This window comes from Rhea pennata, chromosome 1 (genome assembly GCF_028389875.1).
Source record: "Rhea pennata isolate bPtePen1 chromosome 1, bPtePen1.pri, whole genome shotgun sequence".
NCBI classification, from domain to species: domain Eukaryota; kingdom Metazoa; phylum Chordata; class Aves; order Rheiformes; family Rheidae; genus Rhea; species Rhea pennata.
The window spans coordinates 208,854,812-208,876,232 of record NC_084663.1 but is presented as its reverse complement, the minus strand read 5'-3'; the positions used below and the strand labels follow the sequence as shown (position 1 = coordinate 208,876,232).

Genomic DNA, 21,421 nt, shown 5'->3' with positions numbered 1-21,421 from the left:
AATAGAATATGGCTTATATAAAAGAAATTAAATCCTCAAATTTACTTGCATTTGTTAACTTCCTCTCTGGTACTCTTTCTCCTTCTAGAGATTTCCCCTCTTTCCTTTCCGAGTAAGTTGTTCTCATTAAGTCCTGTGATTACAAACAAGGCTTAGCAGTATTAAATGACTAGATATTTTTATGGCCAAATGGGATTACTTGGATAATTGGCTCTGATCTGTTGCATAGCTCGTTTTCCCATACTTGCTACCTTGAGCTTTGTGGCGTGACTGAAGTCCCATCCAGCTGACATTTCCCAGGTTCTTTGATCCTGGAGCTCTTCAAAAGTTTAGTTTCTTTACAATTGTGGACAGCCAGTCACAGCCTCTCCTGATTTTTCTTGTATTTTGTTGTCATTGTCCATGTCAGTAGCTTCTTACTTCTACCATAAAACTGTGAGGAAAAGTGACACAACTTAAGTCATCAGTGTTTCAGGCAGCCATTTATTTCGCAGCTCCTCAGTTTTAGCCATCAGGTATCCACGTCAGATTTTGTTCTTAAATCAGCACTCTTTGACCTAAAAATCTTTGGTAAACCGAGCATAACAGAGGTTGACAATAGCCTCCAGCACTAAAATTACAGACTGACAGCGTGGTGCCATCCACCAGAAATTATGGCATTTCTGATCCTTATATCCTTGTGCTTGTGATGGCACATCCCTAAAATAACATGTAATCTGGGGTAAACAAAGTAGTAAAAAAAATAAAACAAAGAAAAACATACAAATAAAGTTAAATAGTTCATTTCTGTTATCATGGGCACATGCTATCTTATGAAGGCACATGAATCTTAAAGCTGTGAGAACTAGTGCTAGTATATTCATTTTGCGTTTCATCAGAATTCAGAATTGTCTTGTACCCTAATCCTCCTCAGCTGCTAGCCAGCAAAGGACTTTGCTGTAGCCAGCAAGAAAGAGTGAAGAGATGTTGAAATGTCCACATAGATGTGCAATGCATGAATCTTCTCTATTCACTGGGTTGATAAGGATGCTCTATTGGTATATAAACATCTCCTTTCTTTCTAATGTATTAAACTAGACAACATTGCCATTTTATACGGAAATGCTGTTACTGCTCTTTTAAAGGCACGTGGAACAAAAAGTGCAGAAGGGACTGTTAGACCTTTTTTTGTTGTGGCTGAGATTTTCCATCTTAATAAATCCCTCCTTTCTTATAATTCAGACTCCCAGAGTGAATTGGACATGATACTTTTTATTTAATTTGGCATTACATGATGATGCACTGAAGCAGGCGCTTGAGAGAAGGAAAACTCAGGTTCCCTGTAATACTGTGGAATATATTAATAAAGCTCTGAGATGGTCCCAGAAAAGAGACATGTGACAGAAACTCTGTTCTTATTGTCCCTGCAATCTGCCCTAGAAAAAAAATCCTCCTTCTCTGAATATGGCACTTCATGTAACCCTAAGCGAAACAGCCCACCTAAGGGCTTGTTCTTACAATTGGTGTTCATAGTCCCAAGGACACAAAGGTGTTTTTGTTGTTTTTTTTTTTTTTTAATCAAAACAAATCAGAAATGCAAGAATTATGGAGTTAGAAACACCTTATAGTGTCCATATCCCCAGAGGTGTTACCTGTAACTTTGAGATTTATTATTATTATTACTATTATTACTGTGAAATCCAAAAGTGCTGAATTAGCCAGAAATGATGAAAACACCACTTTCTATTTCAGGGATATTTCAGCAGCTTTGAAAACTTTTCCTATTCAAAATATATTCACTAGAGTCTTTTCTGTGATGACCAAAAGATAGAGCAGAGGTAGTTCTCACAAAACTTTGTATTATTTGTGTATATTCTCAGCTGTCACTCTTTGGGATATAAGGAGGACTGTCTTTTTATAGCAGCTTGACAGGCTAGGGGCAACACATGCATCGTACTTCTGTGTCTGTGCTGTGATTTATTTGAAGCAGTGGATGCTGGTGGCAGTGCTCCCCTGAACTAGCCAGTGGGTATAAACCAGCCAAGTTCTGGTGCCACTTTGTGGGTAAGAATAATGTCAATGTTAATTAGTCACTGCCCACTTTCATCCCTCCCATTTTCTCCGTGCTGAAGGGTCACCCCTGTCAGGTTGTATACACTGCTAGTTTTGCTCCTGTCTTACAAGAAACACAATTTCCTTTTGCATTCTCCTTTAGCCCGATGCGACTATTTCCCGTACCACTCTTTAATCTCCTGCAGGAAATCAAAAACATTAAGGAAAGGCTACCTTATGTGCAGCCAACCCTTGGATAAATGTCATGCTCAACTTGACATTTCTTGCTGCTAGTCTCAGCAAGCTGGGGCTGCAGCCCCCAGAGGGTAATGCAGGGAGACACGTAAAGGTCGTTGTGATTAGGGTGAAGGAGATACTTTAAAGTGGAACCCAAATTTAAAGTATTATAGACTCTGGCATGCAAATTAAAATGTAAATAAGGTTGACAAGCCTTCCAGCAAGACATCAAACCACCCCTTCTCTAGGTTTTCTTTCTTTTTTTTTTTTCCTTTTTACCCTTCATGAGCATACTACAGCTGTTTTCTTGGCCAGCAATGATAGTAACCTCTAGGGGACAGAAACACATTAAAGTCATAGTGGTTCTTAGCAGCTGCCACGTTTGCAATGATTTCTTCTGAGAGTATTTCATAACCATTTTTGTTTCAGTGACCTTGCCTTAGAAATTTAGATTGTGCAATCTCTGTAAATGTATAAATGGAAGTATGTATATATACCTGCACAAGTATATTCAACAGTCTTGAAGCGACAAAATTCTTACAGGCTTCATGAAAACAGGGTAATTGTGAGAGACCTTATTAGAGCCCTTGACATCATTAGATATCAAAGGATCAGGAAAGGTGAGAAGAGTGAAAAGAAAACAAGTTGCTGACATAGGGCAGTGAGGAAAGAGGGAGGCTGGTCATTTACTAGATTGTGTTTAAGCTGCAGCAGAAACTAAAAAAGTTTGAGATGGGCAGGGCATGTTGAAAATGAAGAAGAAGGGATTTTACTGAGGTGGAAATGTGTTACAAGATGTGATGTCTAATAGTTCTCTGAATAGCCTCATGTTCGGCATCCTGGTGCCAGGGAAATGTGTTGACAACGATTATTATTGCATTGATAGATATGGCTTGATTCACTCTCTTTTCTTTTTTTTTAATATATTTAATTCTTTTAATTTTAGTGTCTGGCAGAAATTCATTTGGGTATATTTTAAACTATTTGTGCGTTTAAGCAATGCCCCTTCCGTGCGTGCCCTCCGGCGAGAGCCGCTCACCTTGGCAGGGTGCTGCCCTCCTTCCCTGGCGCCCTTCGGAGCAGCCGGTCAGCCTGCTCTGCGCAGCAAAGCCGTCTGTGTGGCAAGCCTCTCCAGAGCTGGTTTTTGTTTCTCTGGGCCCGTGCAAGATATTTGCTGTCAGCTGGGATGCTTTTAGAGGCCTCCTGAGCCAACCGTCTCAAAGCAGGAATAGTTTGCTGCAGTAATAGTGTCTGCTAATGTCTCATTACAATCAATTTAAATGCTTCAATTCCACAGAGAGCTAATAACACATGAAAGTCAAACTAGGCTTGTAATTTCAAAGACATATATTTTTTGCAATGAACTGAACTATTATGCCCTGCTGAAAGTCTGACTATAAAAGATTTTAAAGCTGTGTTTGTAGGGTCATTAACACCTCCTCTTATGTCTCTTGTAAGCTTTGTATAGTCAGGCATTCTCAGCTTTCTGTTTTTCTTAAATAAAATCATACAGCTTTTTCTATTGTCCTTTTAATAAATACATATGGAATAGTATTAAAAAAAATGAAAGTATCTACACCAATATCACCTGTATAGCTTCCAGCAAGACTTATGTTGCATTTTATAAGAAAAAGAGTTTGTTTCACTGCCCTTTATTCACTTTATTTTGATATTTTCCACTTCCAATGGAGCCTCTCTCTACTTCATTGTCTTTCAACTAAATGGCCTTGTGAAAAGGAAAGTTAAAGTAATGATAGCAAATTACACCTGAAATGATCATGGACCACTCTTCAGAGAGCTGTCTGCTGTGAGAATGGAGACAAATTGAAGCCAACAAGCTCAGTCAGTGTCTGGCAGAAGTTAAGGAAAGAAGCAGCAAATGTGGATGCATATCTAAAAAGGAAAATCAGATGTACCTGTTCTTCAAAACACTAATGCTTTTCTCAGCTCTGGAAGGTGAGCTGTATGGGTAGGGCACTGGTGACTTTGGGGAAAAGAAAAAAGAGCAGTTAAGCTGATGAAAGGGGAGAGAAAACATGTTTAAATATTCTTTAGGATAAAAAAATGTTTAATCCAAGTTTTTGGAAACAGGTAATTGGAGAATGAGAGCAGAGAGATGAGTCAGGTGACTGAGAGGAAGAAGGAAATGTGAGAATTAACTGCTGTGGCTGGGCTGTGCTAAGGACAGTGCAGAAGCCACATAGACATGCCAGGAAGTTTGTAGGTGAAGAAATACAGTCATTGCTGAGGCCAAGAAGCAGGGTCAATGGTCCATAGCATATTGAGGGCCATGGTGGTGCACGGAGGATACTTGCTTCTTATTGAACCTCTGTTGAGGTTATGGATCCTGGCTGGGCCTGGGGAGCGTCAAAAGGAATGGACAAACTGGGAAGCCAGGAGCATTGTGGCCATTCTTCGGTCTACAGAAGCTGTGCTGGTAAAGCAGTTGAGAAAGTCTGTCCTCTGTCCTCTTGTTCCCAACCCCTTGCAACAGTTCACTGACCTGACTGTTACACTCATTAAAACAAGAGCTAATCTTTATTTCTGATCATCAAACATCCCAGTTGACAGTGTAGCCGCACAAGGAGTCGTCTTGGCAGAACTGGTGGGGCAATGGTAGGGCAAAGACCTCATAAGATAGTTTTGCCATAAAATCTAGTGTTGTGAATTAACATCGTCAAGTTGTAACAGAAAGGGTCAGCAGAGGGGGAGATCAGGGTTTTGATTAGTCATGTTGAGGACAGGGGACAGAAAGGGCATGGCATAGACAGAGACCACCTGGTTATTGGCAAGGGCAAGGAAGGCTGGTATCCCCAGCTGCTCCTGAGTGGTGGAGAGAGACATTCCTCTAGAGGACAGTAGCTCTAAACTGAGTTCTGGGTGAGCAAGCTTCTCTCAGGACCCTAGAAAATTAACCTCAATAGGCTGAAGTCAGCCTTTGTGAACTGCCTGCTATCTGCCCACCACAGGATACAGAACAGTAGTTCATAGATAAGAAGGGATCCAGGCGTGGGAGCAGATCATGAGGATCCACCTCTGTCTCCTTAACATTATTTTGGTAGCACATCTTTGCAGGAGGATCACCAAAGGCTGCAGCTCTCAACTTAAGGAGTGATTTTTCTAGGCATTCATAAGAGGCAGAAAGGACTGTAGACCTTTGAAGGAGGCAAATTATGAAAGTTGCAAAAACTTAGTGTAACACAGGCTACAAAAGAGGGAAAAAGCCTAAGCAACTCCAAGTACAGCTAGTTGTTGTCATAGTATAAGAATAGTCCCAGTTACAATATATATAGCTTAGTTCAGTCTGTGAAGCTTAACTGGCCCTACTGCACTAGCAGTTGATGAGTATTTCTTCAGCCGGCAGGGAACAGAAATTCTATCCACTGCAAAACTTTTTTTCATAGTGGAAGGATAAAAAGCAGTGGGCACAGAAATCAATTTTCTCTTCTCCTCCTGTCCTGTAACACTGAACCACCTCCTAATTTGGCTTGACTTTAGCCATATTCTCTCTTAATCTTCTCGTTAGTGGATTTTTATTTTACCACATTGTCTATGACCAAGAAAGGGGACAGTGCAGCTCCCTCTGAACTCTCCTACAATCTCTTATGTTTAAGGCTTTGTGCATGAAAGAGTTTCACCTGCTTTTATATGTGTATGTAGCATCTGGGAAAGTGCAACTCTGTGGCCTGCAAGTCAAACATAACCTCTCCAAATGAAGAAGTAGCTCACTCTGCAGAACAGTCAGGGGTGAGAGCAGCCATCCCCTTGAAGCACACATAGGTCAGGCCAGAGAAACTGCCCAAATCTTTTACCTCTTTAATCTCTACATCAAGACCTAGTATATTACTTATTCTTTTAGAAGTGAGTGAGTTTCACAATAAATTTACCCAAAGAAGACATAGAACTATCACAAGGGTGTTATTGCATGTGAAAGCTGAGATGGGTTTATGTGACATTCTTGAAGCTTCGGTGCATTTTTAAGCCAACAGAAAAATACTGTTTTTCCACAAAATGCCACTGCAGTCAGATTGGTTTGGGCCTCACTGATCTTATGTGAATTAGCTCAAATTAATTTTCACATTAACCTGCTTACAGCCATGAACTCTACTAGGTACTAGGGGATTCAGTTAATTACAATAATAATACTTTTGTGCTAATTAGAGGGACACACCAAAAAGGTTTCTGCAGCAATATTAACCCATTTTATAGCATGTAGGCCACCGGCAGTAATGAGCTTCATCTGTCCCAACTGGAATACAGTAATTTACTTTAAGGGCTCATTTCTGTCATTTGCAAACTTTATCAAAAGGTTGTCACCTGCAGAACTGTCCCCCTTTAGGAATGTTAATTAATAGACTGTTTTTGAGTGATTGAAGTGTCTCCATCTCTGGGGATCTTTAAGAACATATTAGACAGATATCTGTAAAAAGATGTAAGAGTGACTTATACTCCCTTGAGGCTTTTCTCTTCCCATGTGGCTGTGAGTTTGGCAACCTCTCTGTCTCCTTTTCACTCTGAGGGCTGATTCATGTTCTAGTTCAAGTTTCTGATGCCTGGCAACCATGTGAGCATGTGCTGTTAGTCCTTGGAAAATGCAAGGCAATGCAATTTGATATAATCCTTTATCAGTATGGTCTAAGCTAAGTCATCTACATTTGTTTTGGTAAGTGCAGTCATTTGCCACAACTCTCTTGATGCAGGGGAACCTGATCACAAATCCCACACCCTAGTGCACTCACGGTCTTTCCCAAATGTCTTTCATTTGAGCTGAGTATCTCTCTTTCCTAGGAGAGTGCATATAGGAAATTTAAGTCATTCTTTGTTCTCCAAGAACTTTAAGGGTCTCTAAATGCTTGTGGGTTTTGACCCTTCTTCTCCAAACTGTCTCTGGAAGTTTTATGAGTGTGAAATTAGTAGGTGCTAACACTTTTTAATCACACACAAGTGGAAATGACTATCTTGATCCATTGCGTTTTCCTATCTTGATCACCCTGGACAGTCACAGGTAGTGAAGGAACAAATCAAAGTGAACTTGGAGAAACTAGCCTACCTGAGCCAAAGTACAATGTCAACAAGATATTGCAGATTATCACCATTCTTGTCATCCTTTGGGGGAGAGCCAGTCTGTAAGGAGCTACATAATAAATTGCTGTCACACAAATCTTAGAGCAAATCCATAGACCTGCAGTCAGGAAAAGGTGTCATTGTGTTACAAATTATGAAATCCCTACTGAAAATGGATCTAAAACAATTTGCCTTTTAGGGGAGCATATGGCACTGCAATCCAGCTGCTGTACTACTCTCTGTAGGCTGGCAACTGTAAGAAGAACTGCACCGATAAATAGGCACAAGCCCTTTTTATCTTTCTCTCTCTATCTACATATGTGTACATATGTATACATGCACATATGCATTGAATAACTTTGATGGAAGTAGCATAAAACAGTAACAAACCAATATCGATGTTAGGATAAGAAAGCGTTCACTTACTCCGGAGAATAAACTGTTGGTCCTTGGGAAAAGATGAAGAGGTTGTCATTCTTATTCTGTGATGCTTGTCGAAATCATGGAAGAATGTAGCAAGCCTGGTTATCAGATGGAAGGTTTTTCAGCACGTCCATTTTCTACAAATCTGTAATGCTGGTCAATAACACAGCTCACTTGGGGAGGAGGGAGACAGCAGAGATCCTCTGTGCCCTGTTGAGTTGATCTGGCTGGCCTGAGTTGAGTGAAATCAATGAAAGTATGGATTTGATGAAGACACCTTAGACAGAAGCCTTGGATGGCTTAGTAATATGTGCACTGACATTTGGTAGACATTTTCCAGTTAACTTCTCATTTTCAGTTTTCACTTAATTGATAACCTGTGATACAATAAAACTGTGGTACACAGGTCCAATGCTCAGATTGCTAATAGCAACAAATATAAGAACATGGGAATTTCCACAACTCATAGGAAAGCAAAACAGAAAGAGGTTGTTATGCTGAGGTTAGGCAGATTTGATTACTTCATCACAGAAAACTGAAATGGTGAGTAGTAAGGGCTTTTTAAATATCTATTCTATTACTGATAGTGCTTTATCTGGAAAATGAAACCCAGAGCAACCATCATCAGGAGAAGAGGAAATAGCGACGTACATTCAGCAGATCTGGAGATGCAAAAATCTAACCTCAGTAGCATGTAGAAGCATAAATTAGAACATAGGTTTAGAAATAAAACCAGAAAGATAAATGCAAAATGAAATTAAAAGTAGTATGATTTCATTTAATGCAAGTCTGGCAGGTTTTCTTGATATCCTTCTTTGATAATTCATTTAATTTTTAGAACGAGAAATATGATTGATGTAGTATGTCTGGTTTTTCAAGGAATCATTTGATACTGTGTGACATATGATGTTACTATTTAACCAGAGAAGATTTAAATTAAGCAAACATTGTAACAAGGATTAAAAAAAAAAAAAAAAAAAAAAAAAAAAAAAAGATTAAAGGAAAGGCGAATGTACTAGGAAAGACTGAAAAAGATCGGACTGTTTATTTTAGAAAAATGGAGACTAGTAGATGAAGTCACACTCTCTCTGTAAGTCTGTCATGAGAATCGATATACGATGGAAAAGAGCAATTTAAACACAGGATCTGTGTTAGTGCAAAAGCAAATAAGTAGACTTCAAATATAATTAGTTAGAAGAGTGACTTCTGCTGTTTGAGGAACGGATTCTGGGTGTAGTCATCCAGTGGTTATGAAATGCTCAAATTGAGCTAGTCCTAAGACAAGGTTGGATCAGTTTATGAACAGGATTTTAGACTGTGATTTTCTGCAAAAGCAGGAACTGGACATGCTTAACTAGGAAATAGGTCCTTTCCAGTTGTATGCCCTAAAGATGAGTTATTGTCATTCTTGTGGATGATGAGCTCGGAGGTACCAGCAGTAATTTCAGGGTGTTTGTATGACTGATTTTTTTTCAGACATAATTACAGTTTTACATGATCTGATGATCAAGTTAATCAACATTTCAGAGTTTCCATCAAATATAGTCTCTGTCTCTAACAGATAGACAACTGCAATATAAACATATTTGCACCTAGATACCCAATTGCGTAAGCAGTACTCTAAGTATTTTCTGTAATAAGCTCAGATACATGGAGGGAACATGACATATCCCGAGGTAAAATATGTATTTGTCTTATTTAAAGTCACTCAGGCTTGTAATGTGCTCAACCATTTCCTAGTACTCATTTGTGTTAGTGATGGCTATCTCTGCTAATCAGGAAGCTCTAGCAAACTGATATAATTCTGTGGCTGCTTTCAGCATTGCCTTTTAGAAAAGATCAGTATATGTGGGAATGTTTTTATCCATACTGGTCCTTTCTGGATGCTTTTCTTCTTGTTCAGGACATTTGGGGAATGTTTCAAAAAAAAATGGTAAAACTAGATAGTTTTGTTTCCAGTCTTTGCCCAACTCTTCTTTATAATTCAATGGAGTGTCTAAGATAGTCTTAGGAGATGGTTGAAGGTCTCCTTGCCTGGAAGAGAAGTGCAGCTGACTTTGGGAAAGTGAAGGAATAAAGGAGGAGATTTTGAAGCTGAGGGACAAACCATTTATTAATTGCATTATTCAATGCAAGCAAATTACATTAGTCACAGTAGAAAACAGTTGAACCTAATTAGGTATAATATTAAGTTTTGGTACATACTAGGTTTATTTTGATATCACTTCAGTCAAAATTATGATTTTGCAACTCATGGTCTTTCTGATCTGTGTGTTTTTGCTGGTCTGTATGGCTATCCTGTTTTGTGTATAATTACATCAGATAATATTGATATTTCTTAATCCAATTTATTTTCTGGTTTAGCTTGTACTTTTTAAATATTTGAGAGATTTGGAGGGAGGGTTTCTTTGAGATGGTGTCTCTCCTTTTTTACTTTTACTGTGGGCTAGTGTTTTCTTGTTGGATTATGGAATTAAAATCACATTACTTTCCCCAGCTCTCTATTTTCAGAAAGAAACATTTTTTTCCCCAAGTCTCTTTTAGGAACCCCATTTTTATCTCTCCAATTCTAAGCATATCAGATTCTCATGGAGTCTAAGTAAAAAACTGGCATGTAATGTCTTAGCTCTGAGACTTACAAATTTTTGTAAAAGTTCACTTGGGAATTTTGAGCCCTGATTTGGTAGTGCTTTTTTCAGTTTTGTTGGAAAATTATGCAGGTTGAACTGGTCTACATTTGCAGTGTAACCTCAGAAGAGTCTTCTACAGTTCTTAAGCAGGTCATGACTCAACTTAGTTACATTCAGTTGTTATTGATTTGAGAGATGAAGAAGTTTGTACCTTTTTTCATTTTGCCAACACATTTTAGTGAATCCAGGGGGCACCTTCTGCATGTGATAACACCAGGGAAAATGCCATCTGCCCCAGTCTGCCCCCAGCTCCTTATCACTGTATCCTACCTCTTTACTTTTTCAGACAGAGTTTCTTGGCTCAGGGCTTTCCAGGCTGCAATAATCAGAATAACCCAGGTCTGACAAATAGTCTAAACCAGCTAATGTTGTCCATTCTGATTTAAATGTGTTTGGGAGAGCTCATATGAGATGTGTAGCTGATTGATGTGCCACCCCGGAGAGTTTTGGAAAGAGGGAATATATGCACAGCTGGAGGCAGGGTAGGAGACTTTCACCATCCGCCTGAAAGAAAGAGCAGTATCTACAGCCCAACATAGATACAGAATTAGTCATGAACACAAAAATGGTTTCCTTTTATCACCATGCCTAAGTAACTGTAGTTGTGGTCACCACTGTATTTTGCTTTCTTATGTCAATTCATATTTTTAAGAGATGCAAACAGGCTGAGACAGGATCATCATTAAGGAGATATGGATAATCAGAATCATGCGCTCAACTCCCAAGGAACAGGAAAAGAGCAAATGCAAGAAAAAGCAACGAAACAATAATAATAAGTAACAATTGCCTCAGGACTATGATTTTTGGAAGGGGAATTGTGGAAATTGAATAAATGTCTGAAAATAAGATTCTCCACCCTGAAGTAATGAAATAGCTAAAGGAAGTAGCTTAACTATTAATAGAAAGCAGGAGTCTTTTTCTTTGCAATGCCCCACATAAATATTTGTTGAAGAAAGAAGATTCCAGTGCCGGGAAGCTTTTTTCACCTTGACAAAGAGTCATCTTGTGCCTAAAGCACTAGAGATATCTTTAAACATTTCTGCACTGTATAAAACAGTAACTCCTACAAAGCTATCAAGGTTAATGAGACATATGCTGCTCTGCTGGGCAAGCATGTCTGTGCAAGGCAGTTGTCTCGGGTAAAGCGATGTGCCCAACTTCTCCAAAATTTCACGCTGTGCTCCTAAGGCAGACCATATGTGATATGTTTGTTTCCAGTCTGAGTCTGTGCTTTTTATTTGCCTTGTCCCTCCTTGGACTTGTGTACACACAACATTGTCCAAGCTTCCTGTGAGCCTCGAGTAATTTGAGCAAGCTCCACAAACAGTCCTGTTTGGTTCTGGTATGCACATATTGAAGTAAGGAGCGGGAAAGTTTGTGAGAAAGAATAAAACTGTGTAGGAAAATAGTTCTCAGAGTCCTGGGAGAGGAGGAAAGGTTGTTTTGTAGTTAAAGCTGTTGAGCTGATTGCAGTTTTCTTGAACTGTTGGGAGAAGCTACAGGAAATTCCCAACTGAGAAAGTACAGGCTGACTCTTCACAAGCCAAGGATAGACTGGAAAGGGACAGGTAGAAATGCACTTCAGTGGGATTCAAAGTCCTTTTCAATCACTAATAGCTTGATTTATTTTAGTACATCTGTTTCATTATGAGGCATGAAGTTTCTGAAACTAAACCTTCCAGAGACCAATTTGGAATGAAATTATATTCCTTGTGACTATGAATAGAGCACAGTATTAGTCTCCTGAATATACTGTGGGAGGAAGATAGCTTTTCAGGTGTATTTATATTCACAGATAACACAATATGAGGGGTACATCTAATAGCACAACAAATGGAAGAAGCATTATCTTCAGTAACAAAACAAATGAAAACATTACTAGTGATGTTCAGGCAGTGAGGCCAGCTACCAAACAAATATACAAGGGTGAAACTTTAGCTGGAAGACAAGCTAACGTGTAAATACCTGCATACTGATAAAGAAAGATGATCAGCCAATATCAAAGAACAAAAACATTCATGGGACTACTGTGCTGAAGTTTTAAAGGCCAAAGCAATGAGTAAAATCAGTAAATATGCCTGTGTCATTATTTTTGAAAGGTTACTGAAAAGGTGTGTGTGGAAAATATTCCAGTAAAAACAAGTAGGTATATTCAAACTAATAAAAAACTAATAAAATGTAAAGGTGTCTTCCCTTCACCATTATTGAAATCTGTGTTTTTCATTTCCTTTGCTTTGAAAACTTGAGGGAGCTCAGGGGAGTTATGTGATAGGTAAGAAAGAAATAGCAGCATAACTTTGTGTGGTTGCTCAGTGTGCAGTACAATAGAGCAAGGCCTGTCAAGCAAACCTGTTTCTTCAATAAATAATACATACGATTTCATTGTTCTAGCAGTGGTATCAGAATTGTGTGCATTCTTTTTTTTCTGTTAAGTGATGAATTTAGCTGATGTTAAATCCACTTGATCTAGCAGATCTGCTTGATACTTATTAAAACCATAGAATTTGCCATACAATTAGAGATCCACAGCCAGTCTTGTCCAGAATCATATCCCTGGTAGTGGTCAATACAAGACATCATGAAGGAAGATATAAGAAGCAGAGGTGCAATTAATTGTACCTACTTGTACTATGTTGGCTTGCTTATTTCTGAATAAATAACTCACCATAGACCTCAGGGGTTTTTTACCATCATTAATTTGCTATGTAAATCTTGCCGCCTCAGAGGGCTACAGAGCTGAGCTTCTAATAATCTCAAAACCAGAAATCTGAATACTCTTAGCAGAGAACTAACTCGAGATAAATGTTAGACGAAAAATATGGCATGTAGAAGACATAAAATACCAATCAAAAGAATAAAAGTGTTAGCAGATTGCATGTCTTTTTGCACACTCTTTCACTTCTTTGGGTTTATTTTATGCACGTTGCAGAGGTTTCAAAGGCTCCCAGAGCTGTTGCATGCTAGGAACCTTACAAGCATTTACAAAGAAACAAGCTCAATCTAGCACACAGGTCTCTGCCTTAGGTGCCATAGCATGATGTGGGCATAGTCCTGTGACTTACGCAGGTTTACACAGTAAATCAGTGGAAAAGTAAGAATTAGACCCAGTCCTCCAAAGTCTGAGGCTAGTCCGCTAACTTTCCTCTGACTTCCATGTGTCAAGCAGTGGGTGTCTTGACAGCAGGATGAATAAAGGGCAGAAATGGAAAATATTTGTACTGTAGAAACAAACCCATTCTTCTATTATTTTAAATCATAAGCTATTCAGCCAAGACATCTGCTAAGAGCAAGCAGAAGGAAAAAAATTTACATAAATAGCATAAATAATGTTACTGTAATAATATTAGTATCATACTCATTACTATCCCAAGATGACCAAGGCAGTAAGTTCATAGTGATATGCAATTTGTATTTCCACAAACCGGAATAGTAAAACAGCTCAGAAGCTTTAAGCTGGCTTGGTTCCACTGAAATGATGCCAAATTGATACTGATGGAGAAGCTGGTCTGGAGCTGTTGCTTTATTATAGTGTTCAGAGTTATTCAACAAACTCTTTTTCAGATGATAAAATTCTGTTTCTAAATAATGCCTTTGAAATTGGACAGTTTGAGTTTTGCTTTCCTTTTTTGCCCCCTTCTCACAGGGCCCAAGAGCTACACACTGCCTTTTGCAACCTCTCACTTACAGGATTAGCAATCACCATTCATTGAAGTGGGTTGGAGATACATTATTTTAGAAGCACAAAAGCAGCAATTATGAAGTCTTTTATCATCTAGAAGCAAATAGTGATGATCCTGCATTACACAGGAGAGCAAATTTTGATACCTGCTTACAGAAATAATTGGTGTCTCTTTAAAGGTACCGACACTAAATAAGTTCAAACTAATAAAGACTTAATCTGCAAAGGTGCAGTATCATGTTCACTATTTCTGTTGCTTAACCACACTTCACTGGTAGACTTACGGATTTTTATTTACATGTTCCCTAAATTGAATCAGAATGGAAATCTCTATGGTAAAGTTAAAAGTGAAAAGTAACAGTAATGTAAATTCATAAAACTCTGTAATTCTCTCATGTAGGGCAGCTGCAGCATATTTATTCATTTGTTTATCATAGCTATTATTTATTCTATGATGAAAATGCAGCATCAAAATTTCAGACATAAAAATCTGTCTTTGCTATTTTTTAGAGTTAGAAATGATATGATTTTCTGCATCGTTTTCTAAAATAATTGCTTGAGGTATACTGTTCTACATTTTTTTTTAATTTCTCAAATGCATTTAGGATTTCCAAGAGCTTTCTTTATGCTCAAGTATCATAGCCTTTTATGTCTTTTCCAAAGGGACTTAGAAAATTTGAACTTCATTTTTCATAATACCATCTGTTTTAATTGAAAAGGGGTGTATAAAAGATTTGAGGCAAAACTAGGACTGCTCCAATGGTACTAATATTCCTGCAGTTGTTACATGTTTGATAGGAAGCATATTTTAAAACATGGGTTCAAAATCCCTGCATTGCAAAGCCCAGCAAGTTGTCCCTGGACTTCAGGAAATTGCTTAAGCCCATATCTATGAAAGGACTTAGTCATGGCAACACTCATCAGGATGATCCTTAACTTCTAATGCATTCACTGTGGGATTCAAAACTCATACTAGTTTCTAGCACAACACTTGGAGAGACATAAGTGTTGGAAATCAGAATCATGACGGCTTGGACATTGTCAGATTGTGGGCTGTCAAAGCTGGTCAACAGTAAACTCAAAAGAGGGATATGTAGTTAGAAGACCTCCTCCCCACAGGGTGGGTACCCACCTGCAGTCCTGTTGGATTCTAGGTATCTAAGTCACTTCAGCAATGAAAATATTGGTGCCTGCATACCCTCAGTTGCCAAAGTGGATAAGGTCGGATATTCTGGATCAGAGTTTTGATATTGGCCAGTTAAACTCTAAGTTTCAGGTTTGGTGCATTATTGTTAGAGTTTTGTTTTTTGAAGGCTAGCCATTTGCATGAACTAAGGAGAGAGCTCATGGTGTTTGAAGCTTACTCCCAGACGGCTGTCCAGTCCTCTGCACACATGTAGGTGCCTTGGAAAGGCAAGCAACTGTATTTGTGTTTGAAGATTAGAATACGTGCAGGTTGTTATGTCAGGCAAGCTGCTGGAATGAGGCAGAAGGAAAACCATCAGCTCTCTGCGTATTCAGGCTAGTGAATCCTGTACAAAGCAGACAAATGTCAGCTGCTCAAACTGGTGTCTGTATTTGATAAATATAGTCACTTTAGGCCTTGGTTGGTCTTGGGGACGATTCACACTGTAGCACTTCCACTTGATTCCTCTCTCTCTCCAGGCTAACCAGAGAGTTGAGCAGGGCCAGCTTTAAACCTTGGCAAAATAGACAACAGTTTGGGACAGCACTGCTGATGTTGGCAGCCTGCTCAGAGCCTGCTCAGCAGCGATGTCTGAGCCGTGGAAAAGTGATTCTACTGTCACGGCACCCTGCTGCTGGGCCATTCCTGCCAGCTACAAACTCCGTTCCCACCACCTAAAAGTGCTACTTCCACTTCTCCACAACTAACAAGTTGCATTTTCATCCTTCGTACAACTACATTCAGTTCTACATGCATTGCCATGAACCTTGGGTCTGTTAGAGAGCTAGGTATGAACAAACGCTTTCCTCCTTCTCATCTGCCCTATTGCTAACACTGACATTCCCATATCCATAGGTCAGCAGGAACCGTTATATCATCTGGCCTGGCCTCTGGAATAATACAGGATACAGCTTGCTCACCCATTTCCCTTTCAGTCTAATACATAACTTATTGGTCTGTTAAGCTACCAAAATTAGCTCACTAGATCATTGTTGAATAAGGCAATGGATAGGACTTTTGCAGGTGGATTTTGGTAAGTAAAATTTGGCAAATTGCTCTAATAATATACTCTGGAAGTAATATATTCTTTGTTCTCTCCTTTTTTAAATGTCATGAAATTAATGAATCAGCCTCTAACTGGATTTGTTGTCAGTGTGTCACAACCATAGTGTCCTTTTAATTGTGTAGGAACCTTTAAAGTATTATTTAGATTCAGTGCTGAATTTGAAGGAACCGTGGAATGTTTTTCTAGACTTTAGCACTGCCACTTGTTCTTACCTAGCTACAGCAAAGCTACTAGGAAGCAGCTCTTCTTCGATAACTCCATAGACAGAGCAGTGTTAAGAAGAAAGGACTTTGGCACAGGCAAGACTACTGTAGTGATTCTGATGGCAGAAATGGAGCATCGCTCTGTTTTGTTATTCACGTTTCAAGTGAACCAGTTGATGTAGTATCTAGGCGTCAGTATGGGAACCAGGAGAACTAAGTTAGAATAGAGAAGCTGAGCCGTGTTGGGTTAGATACTACCCACACTTGATAATCTTGCAGTTTTTGGTCCAGGTGTTTGCTAGGAGAAATGGACAAATGTACATTTCAGGATTATTTGATGCATAAATATGAAGAAAGTACTGTGGGAAAACAGGCTGATATATTTGGTTATTTTCAAATTGTGTACCTATTTCAATCCAAAAAGAAAAAAAAATCCCGAGACCCCAAAGTAACAGAATGATCATTCATACTCCGATATTTATTTTAAAATTAAGCAAGGAGCAGTAGCTTGACTCCCAGACTCCCATCACACATTTATGGGGCTATTATTAGCACATATTGTGGTTTTAAAATGTCTTCTGGAAAGAGAGAAATTATTAGATTCAGAATAAATTTATAGTCAGTTAAAATCAGTTAAATTGGAAGTATTTTCTAAAGTCAGAACAAAAGCTATAATATCATCATATGACCAAACCACAGTCATCCAAGTATCTCATGTGCTGGTGTTCAAGTTACAAATAACTGGATGCTGTGCTAGAGAGAATCAGATTCTTGCTCCTCTCTTCTCACTCTCCAGATTGGTGTCTAAATCTGGGAGTTACTCCCACACCTCAGTTGCAGAGTCTGCCTGGGCTGTGGCTGTGCATTAAAGGAAAAGCCACCGTGATACCTGCTGAGTGTAAACCACTCATAGCCTTCACCTCATCCAGATGTAAGACACCAAAACACACTGAAATGTGCTTTTGAAATACCATTTACTGTTTTTCTCAGTGTCTCTAGCGTATATGAAAGAGTCATAAGCCCTGAAGTTGCAGTATTCTTTTTTTATGCAAAGAACCAATACTCTATGTAGAAGAGAAGTGCAGGTGTTTTTAAGAACACCTTTCCTGTGCGTCAAGAAGAAATGTCAGATCTGTTGTAATGAAATATAAGTTAAACAAAGCTGTGCTCAAATGGTTATTTTAAATTATGATTTACTAAACAAATTCCAGAGCAGGAGAATAGAACAAAGATGACTCACATCATCAAAGTTTAAATCCTAGACTGTGATAAACATTTCAAAACTAAACCCCACTTTTAAAAATAACATAGGTTCATTGGAACCTAAGTCTCTTTGGGGATCTGGACTTTTAAATAAGTGGTAAGTTTAAAGATACACTGCAGATGAAAGAAATAAGGAAGAAGCAAGTTAAAGAATAAATCCAAAATGCAGCCTGCATGTAGGAGTGTCTCTTCCCTTCTCCTGACATGCAGAATTTCATCTGCAGTCGGTGAAGTCACAGGTATGTGGGAAGACTGAAGAGCCTTGTGTGACAGCAGTAGTTCCCAGTTGATTAGCAAAGTAGCTATGGACACAACAAATTCAGTAAGTAACACAAAAAAAAATGTTAATGGTAAAGAAGTTAAAGTGTATTAAGTATGGAAGGGGAAGGGGAAGAAAACCTCAAATCCAAAATGTGTCAAATCACTTTGGTAGGCAAGCTTGAAGGCCCCTTGCATCTGTACAAAAATCTTGGTTCCTGGAAAGGTCAGATGTTTTTATCTAATGAAATGTTAAAGGACATTGAATAAAATGAATTATTTGTATTTGTATAGCAGCTAGACTTTCTGGGAAAAGAGTCACTGTGAACAGCAAATGGTCAAACAAAAGTCTGCCTAAAATAAGAAAATTTTTAGAATTTTTTTTGGAAAATTTTTAGAAAAGAAAATAAGAATATTGATATCTTACAGCATTCCCATGTAGCTCCAACAGCATCAAGCGTGGATCAGGCCAATAGTTTATAAAGGCACAGTTAGGATTTATTTGCTTAAATTTAGAGGTGTTGTGACCTAGTGGGAGGTACCTCCATCCTTCAAGGGAGAAAATCTTGCATGGTAGTTTTATTTCTGCTCCAGCCTTGACAGGTGGTTGGGGGAGTTGCAGACCCTCATTTTGAAGCAACCAATGAAATAAAACACTGAGGTGCAGAGAACAACTTCATCTCTTCCTGGCATCAGTCTGCAGCATCTTACCCTTCAAAGTGTCACTGACTCACTGAAATGGATTTTATCCACCCCCTCAAGCCAGTCTTCTAGCTCATGTTGCTAAATCCTTGAGTTTTAGGTTGGAATATGACTCTGTGTGTTGCTAGAGCGTTGCCTTTGCCTTGTTGGTTTCAAGGACTTAAGTTTGTTTCCAAAACTTCAAGTGTTCCTCTTTCAACCTGAAACACTGCACATGAAGTCATGCAAGGAACAGGGGCAGGGTGTTGCAGAAAGGACTGTTGACCAGACTGTGTGGGAGAAGTGTGCCTTCAGAGAAGAGCCTCGCTAAATGATACACCTCCAACCAAATCCTTGCCCTGACACTGGTCCCAGGCAGCTGCTTAGCAGGTCATGGTGCTTTATAAAGCTGCACACCTAACTACTAAGAAGAATAAGACGTGAAAAGTGGTTTTGTGCCATTCTTGCATAGGTCTGGAGTCTCTGAGATCCCTCATCCTAAAACCCAGTTATTGCTCCACTATTTAAAAGAAACAGAGCCCATTTCTCAATGTCCTGTGTAAGTAAAGTGTCACACATGTCCATGGGGTCAAGGCAGAAGCTCTTAGCCAGGCTACAAAGCACTGTCTGGTTTCCGTACATGTAACTCAAGGAGTCTGCAGTGCTGAATTCCCTGTCAAGTCTCCACACTAGCATTAATTAGGTCTTAACTACTTCTTCCTCTGGAGAGAACAATGGTCACTTTGCCACCTTCTTTATCCAGTTAGGGCACTTAATACAAGAATTTTCCTGCTCTTTCAGGGATAAATAGACTTTGATGTGTTTCCTCAGTTCAGTAGGATTTTGCACTAAATGCTTGATTCATTAGTAACTTTAGTGCAGTATCCCACAACTGCCAATGAGGAAACTTCCTGTGTGGAAGGATGAATGATAAGGTGGAGACCTGGTTTCAATATCCTTTTTCCAGATTGTCTGTGAGATACTCAGCAACACACTTTGAACCTCATTTTTTTCCTTGAAACTGCAAGGGAGAAGGCAGAGGTGTATGGGAGACTGCACAGTAAGTGTGTAAAACATGCTGAAATGTTCAAGTACCACAATAAAGAGGTCATATACTTACCTAAGGTGATATATTAATTTAAGTTTCTATTAGACTTCAATTTTCAGGACATGACTTACACTGTTTAATTTAATATTCTTTTGCATTTAGCAGCCCTAAGGATTATATGGGTCAAGAAAACTAAAATATCCTTATTCTGTTTTCTCTGCAGAGTACGCTCGGTTTGAGGCAAAAATCCATGACCTACGTGAGCAGATGATGAATCACAGCATGAGTTCTGGGTCCGGCTCCCTGAGGACTAATCAGAAGAGGTCACTGTATGTCAGGTGAGCAGGGAGAGCTTTCTCCTGCGGATATGTCAGCAATTGCCTGCTCTTTATCTGTATCTTTTTTTTTTTTTTTTTTTTTTTTTTTTTTTTGCATTGTGGGTTGCACATTGTGGTGAAAGAAATTTGAGGAACAGAGCTTGAACTGAGAAATGTATCAATCTTACAAGTGCAGCAGCAGTAATATGAATATTGGATAAAGCTCGACTGCTTAATCCTATCATTCAATGCGGTTTTCAAAGAGCGTTATGCTTTTGATAGTGATTTGTTTTTATGGGATGAAGATTTCTTACCAGTTGTCAACTCATTGAATAACTGCAAAGGATATTGTGGTGCAGTGACGCATTGCACATCTGTGCAAAGGCTTGTCCAGACATATGATTGTTCTCATAAATAACATTTCTTCCTCGAGATGTTTTTCTTACAATGCAATGAATAGCTATTCTATGTTGTTCTAAGTGCATGGTAATCTGTTGCTATCCCCTTGCATACGGGCAGCCTCTATGTGAGTAAAAACATGACTTGTAGTCCACACTACCAAGAATTTACCATATATCTGACAAGACTAAATATATAGATGAGACACTAAACAAGATGATGCAGACTGGTTAAATGGGATAGTGAATAACACAGGAACTGCATAAGTCTGAGCCAGGTAGTAGCAGCAGTTATAGTTTTGCTTTGACTGTGTAAATCTATTGTAGTAATCATTGCTGGCCGAAAGACTGGGAGTTGCACAGTTGTCCCTCACAAAGTTCATGCTGTCAGTCACATATTTTGAAAGTCCAGACAAGCATAGGACTCCATGCCAAATATATTAGTAAGCTTAATAATTAAGCTTCTCTAGGCTTTTTGCGTTTCTCTAGGCTTTTCATTTTTATTTTTTTCCCTCATGCTCAGCATATAATTTGAAATTCTTGACAATCATGAAGTAGAGGGAAGCAATTTGTCAGCCTCCAGGCAGTGATAATTATTCATGGGGGAGCTAATTCAGGTGACAACCTTGCAGAGATCCAATTAAGGCTAAATTCTACGTTTTGTCATTATGCCCTCAGCATGAGGGGATAAGGTAGCAGAGAGCGAGGAAACATTGAAATGTTAGCAGCGATGGTCTTATTCCAGTGGACAGCAACCACTTAGGCACTAATTGGTTTTGCTGTTAGAAGGAACAAGGACTGAAAGGACATGGATCGCTGTAACCAGTAAAAGAGCTATTGGGCCAAATTAGTCTGGAACTGTCATGGTTTTAGATGT

At 38.9% G+C, this 21,421-nt stretch overlaps 1 protein-coding gene across 5 annotated transcripts in view; it reads left to right on the top strand.

The window, feature by feature from the left end:
- The window catches only part of LOC134135676 (disks large homolog 2), a 740,305-nt gene that overhangs the window by 625,100 nt on the left and 93,784 nt on the right, over positions 1 to 21,421 (top strand). For all 5 annotated transcript variants that reach the window (XM_062567370.1, XM_062567369.1, XM_062567373.1 and 2 more), the window contains one exon: positions 20,053 to 20,167. In XM_062567370.1, coding sequence (XP_062423354.1) covers positions 20,053 to 20,167 — 115 coding nt within the window. The remainder of the gene's footprint in view (positions 1 to 20,052; positions 20,168 to 21,421) is intronic.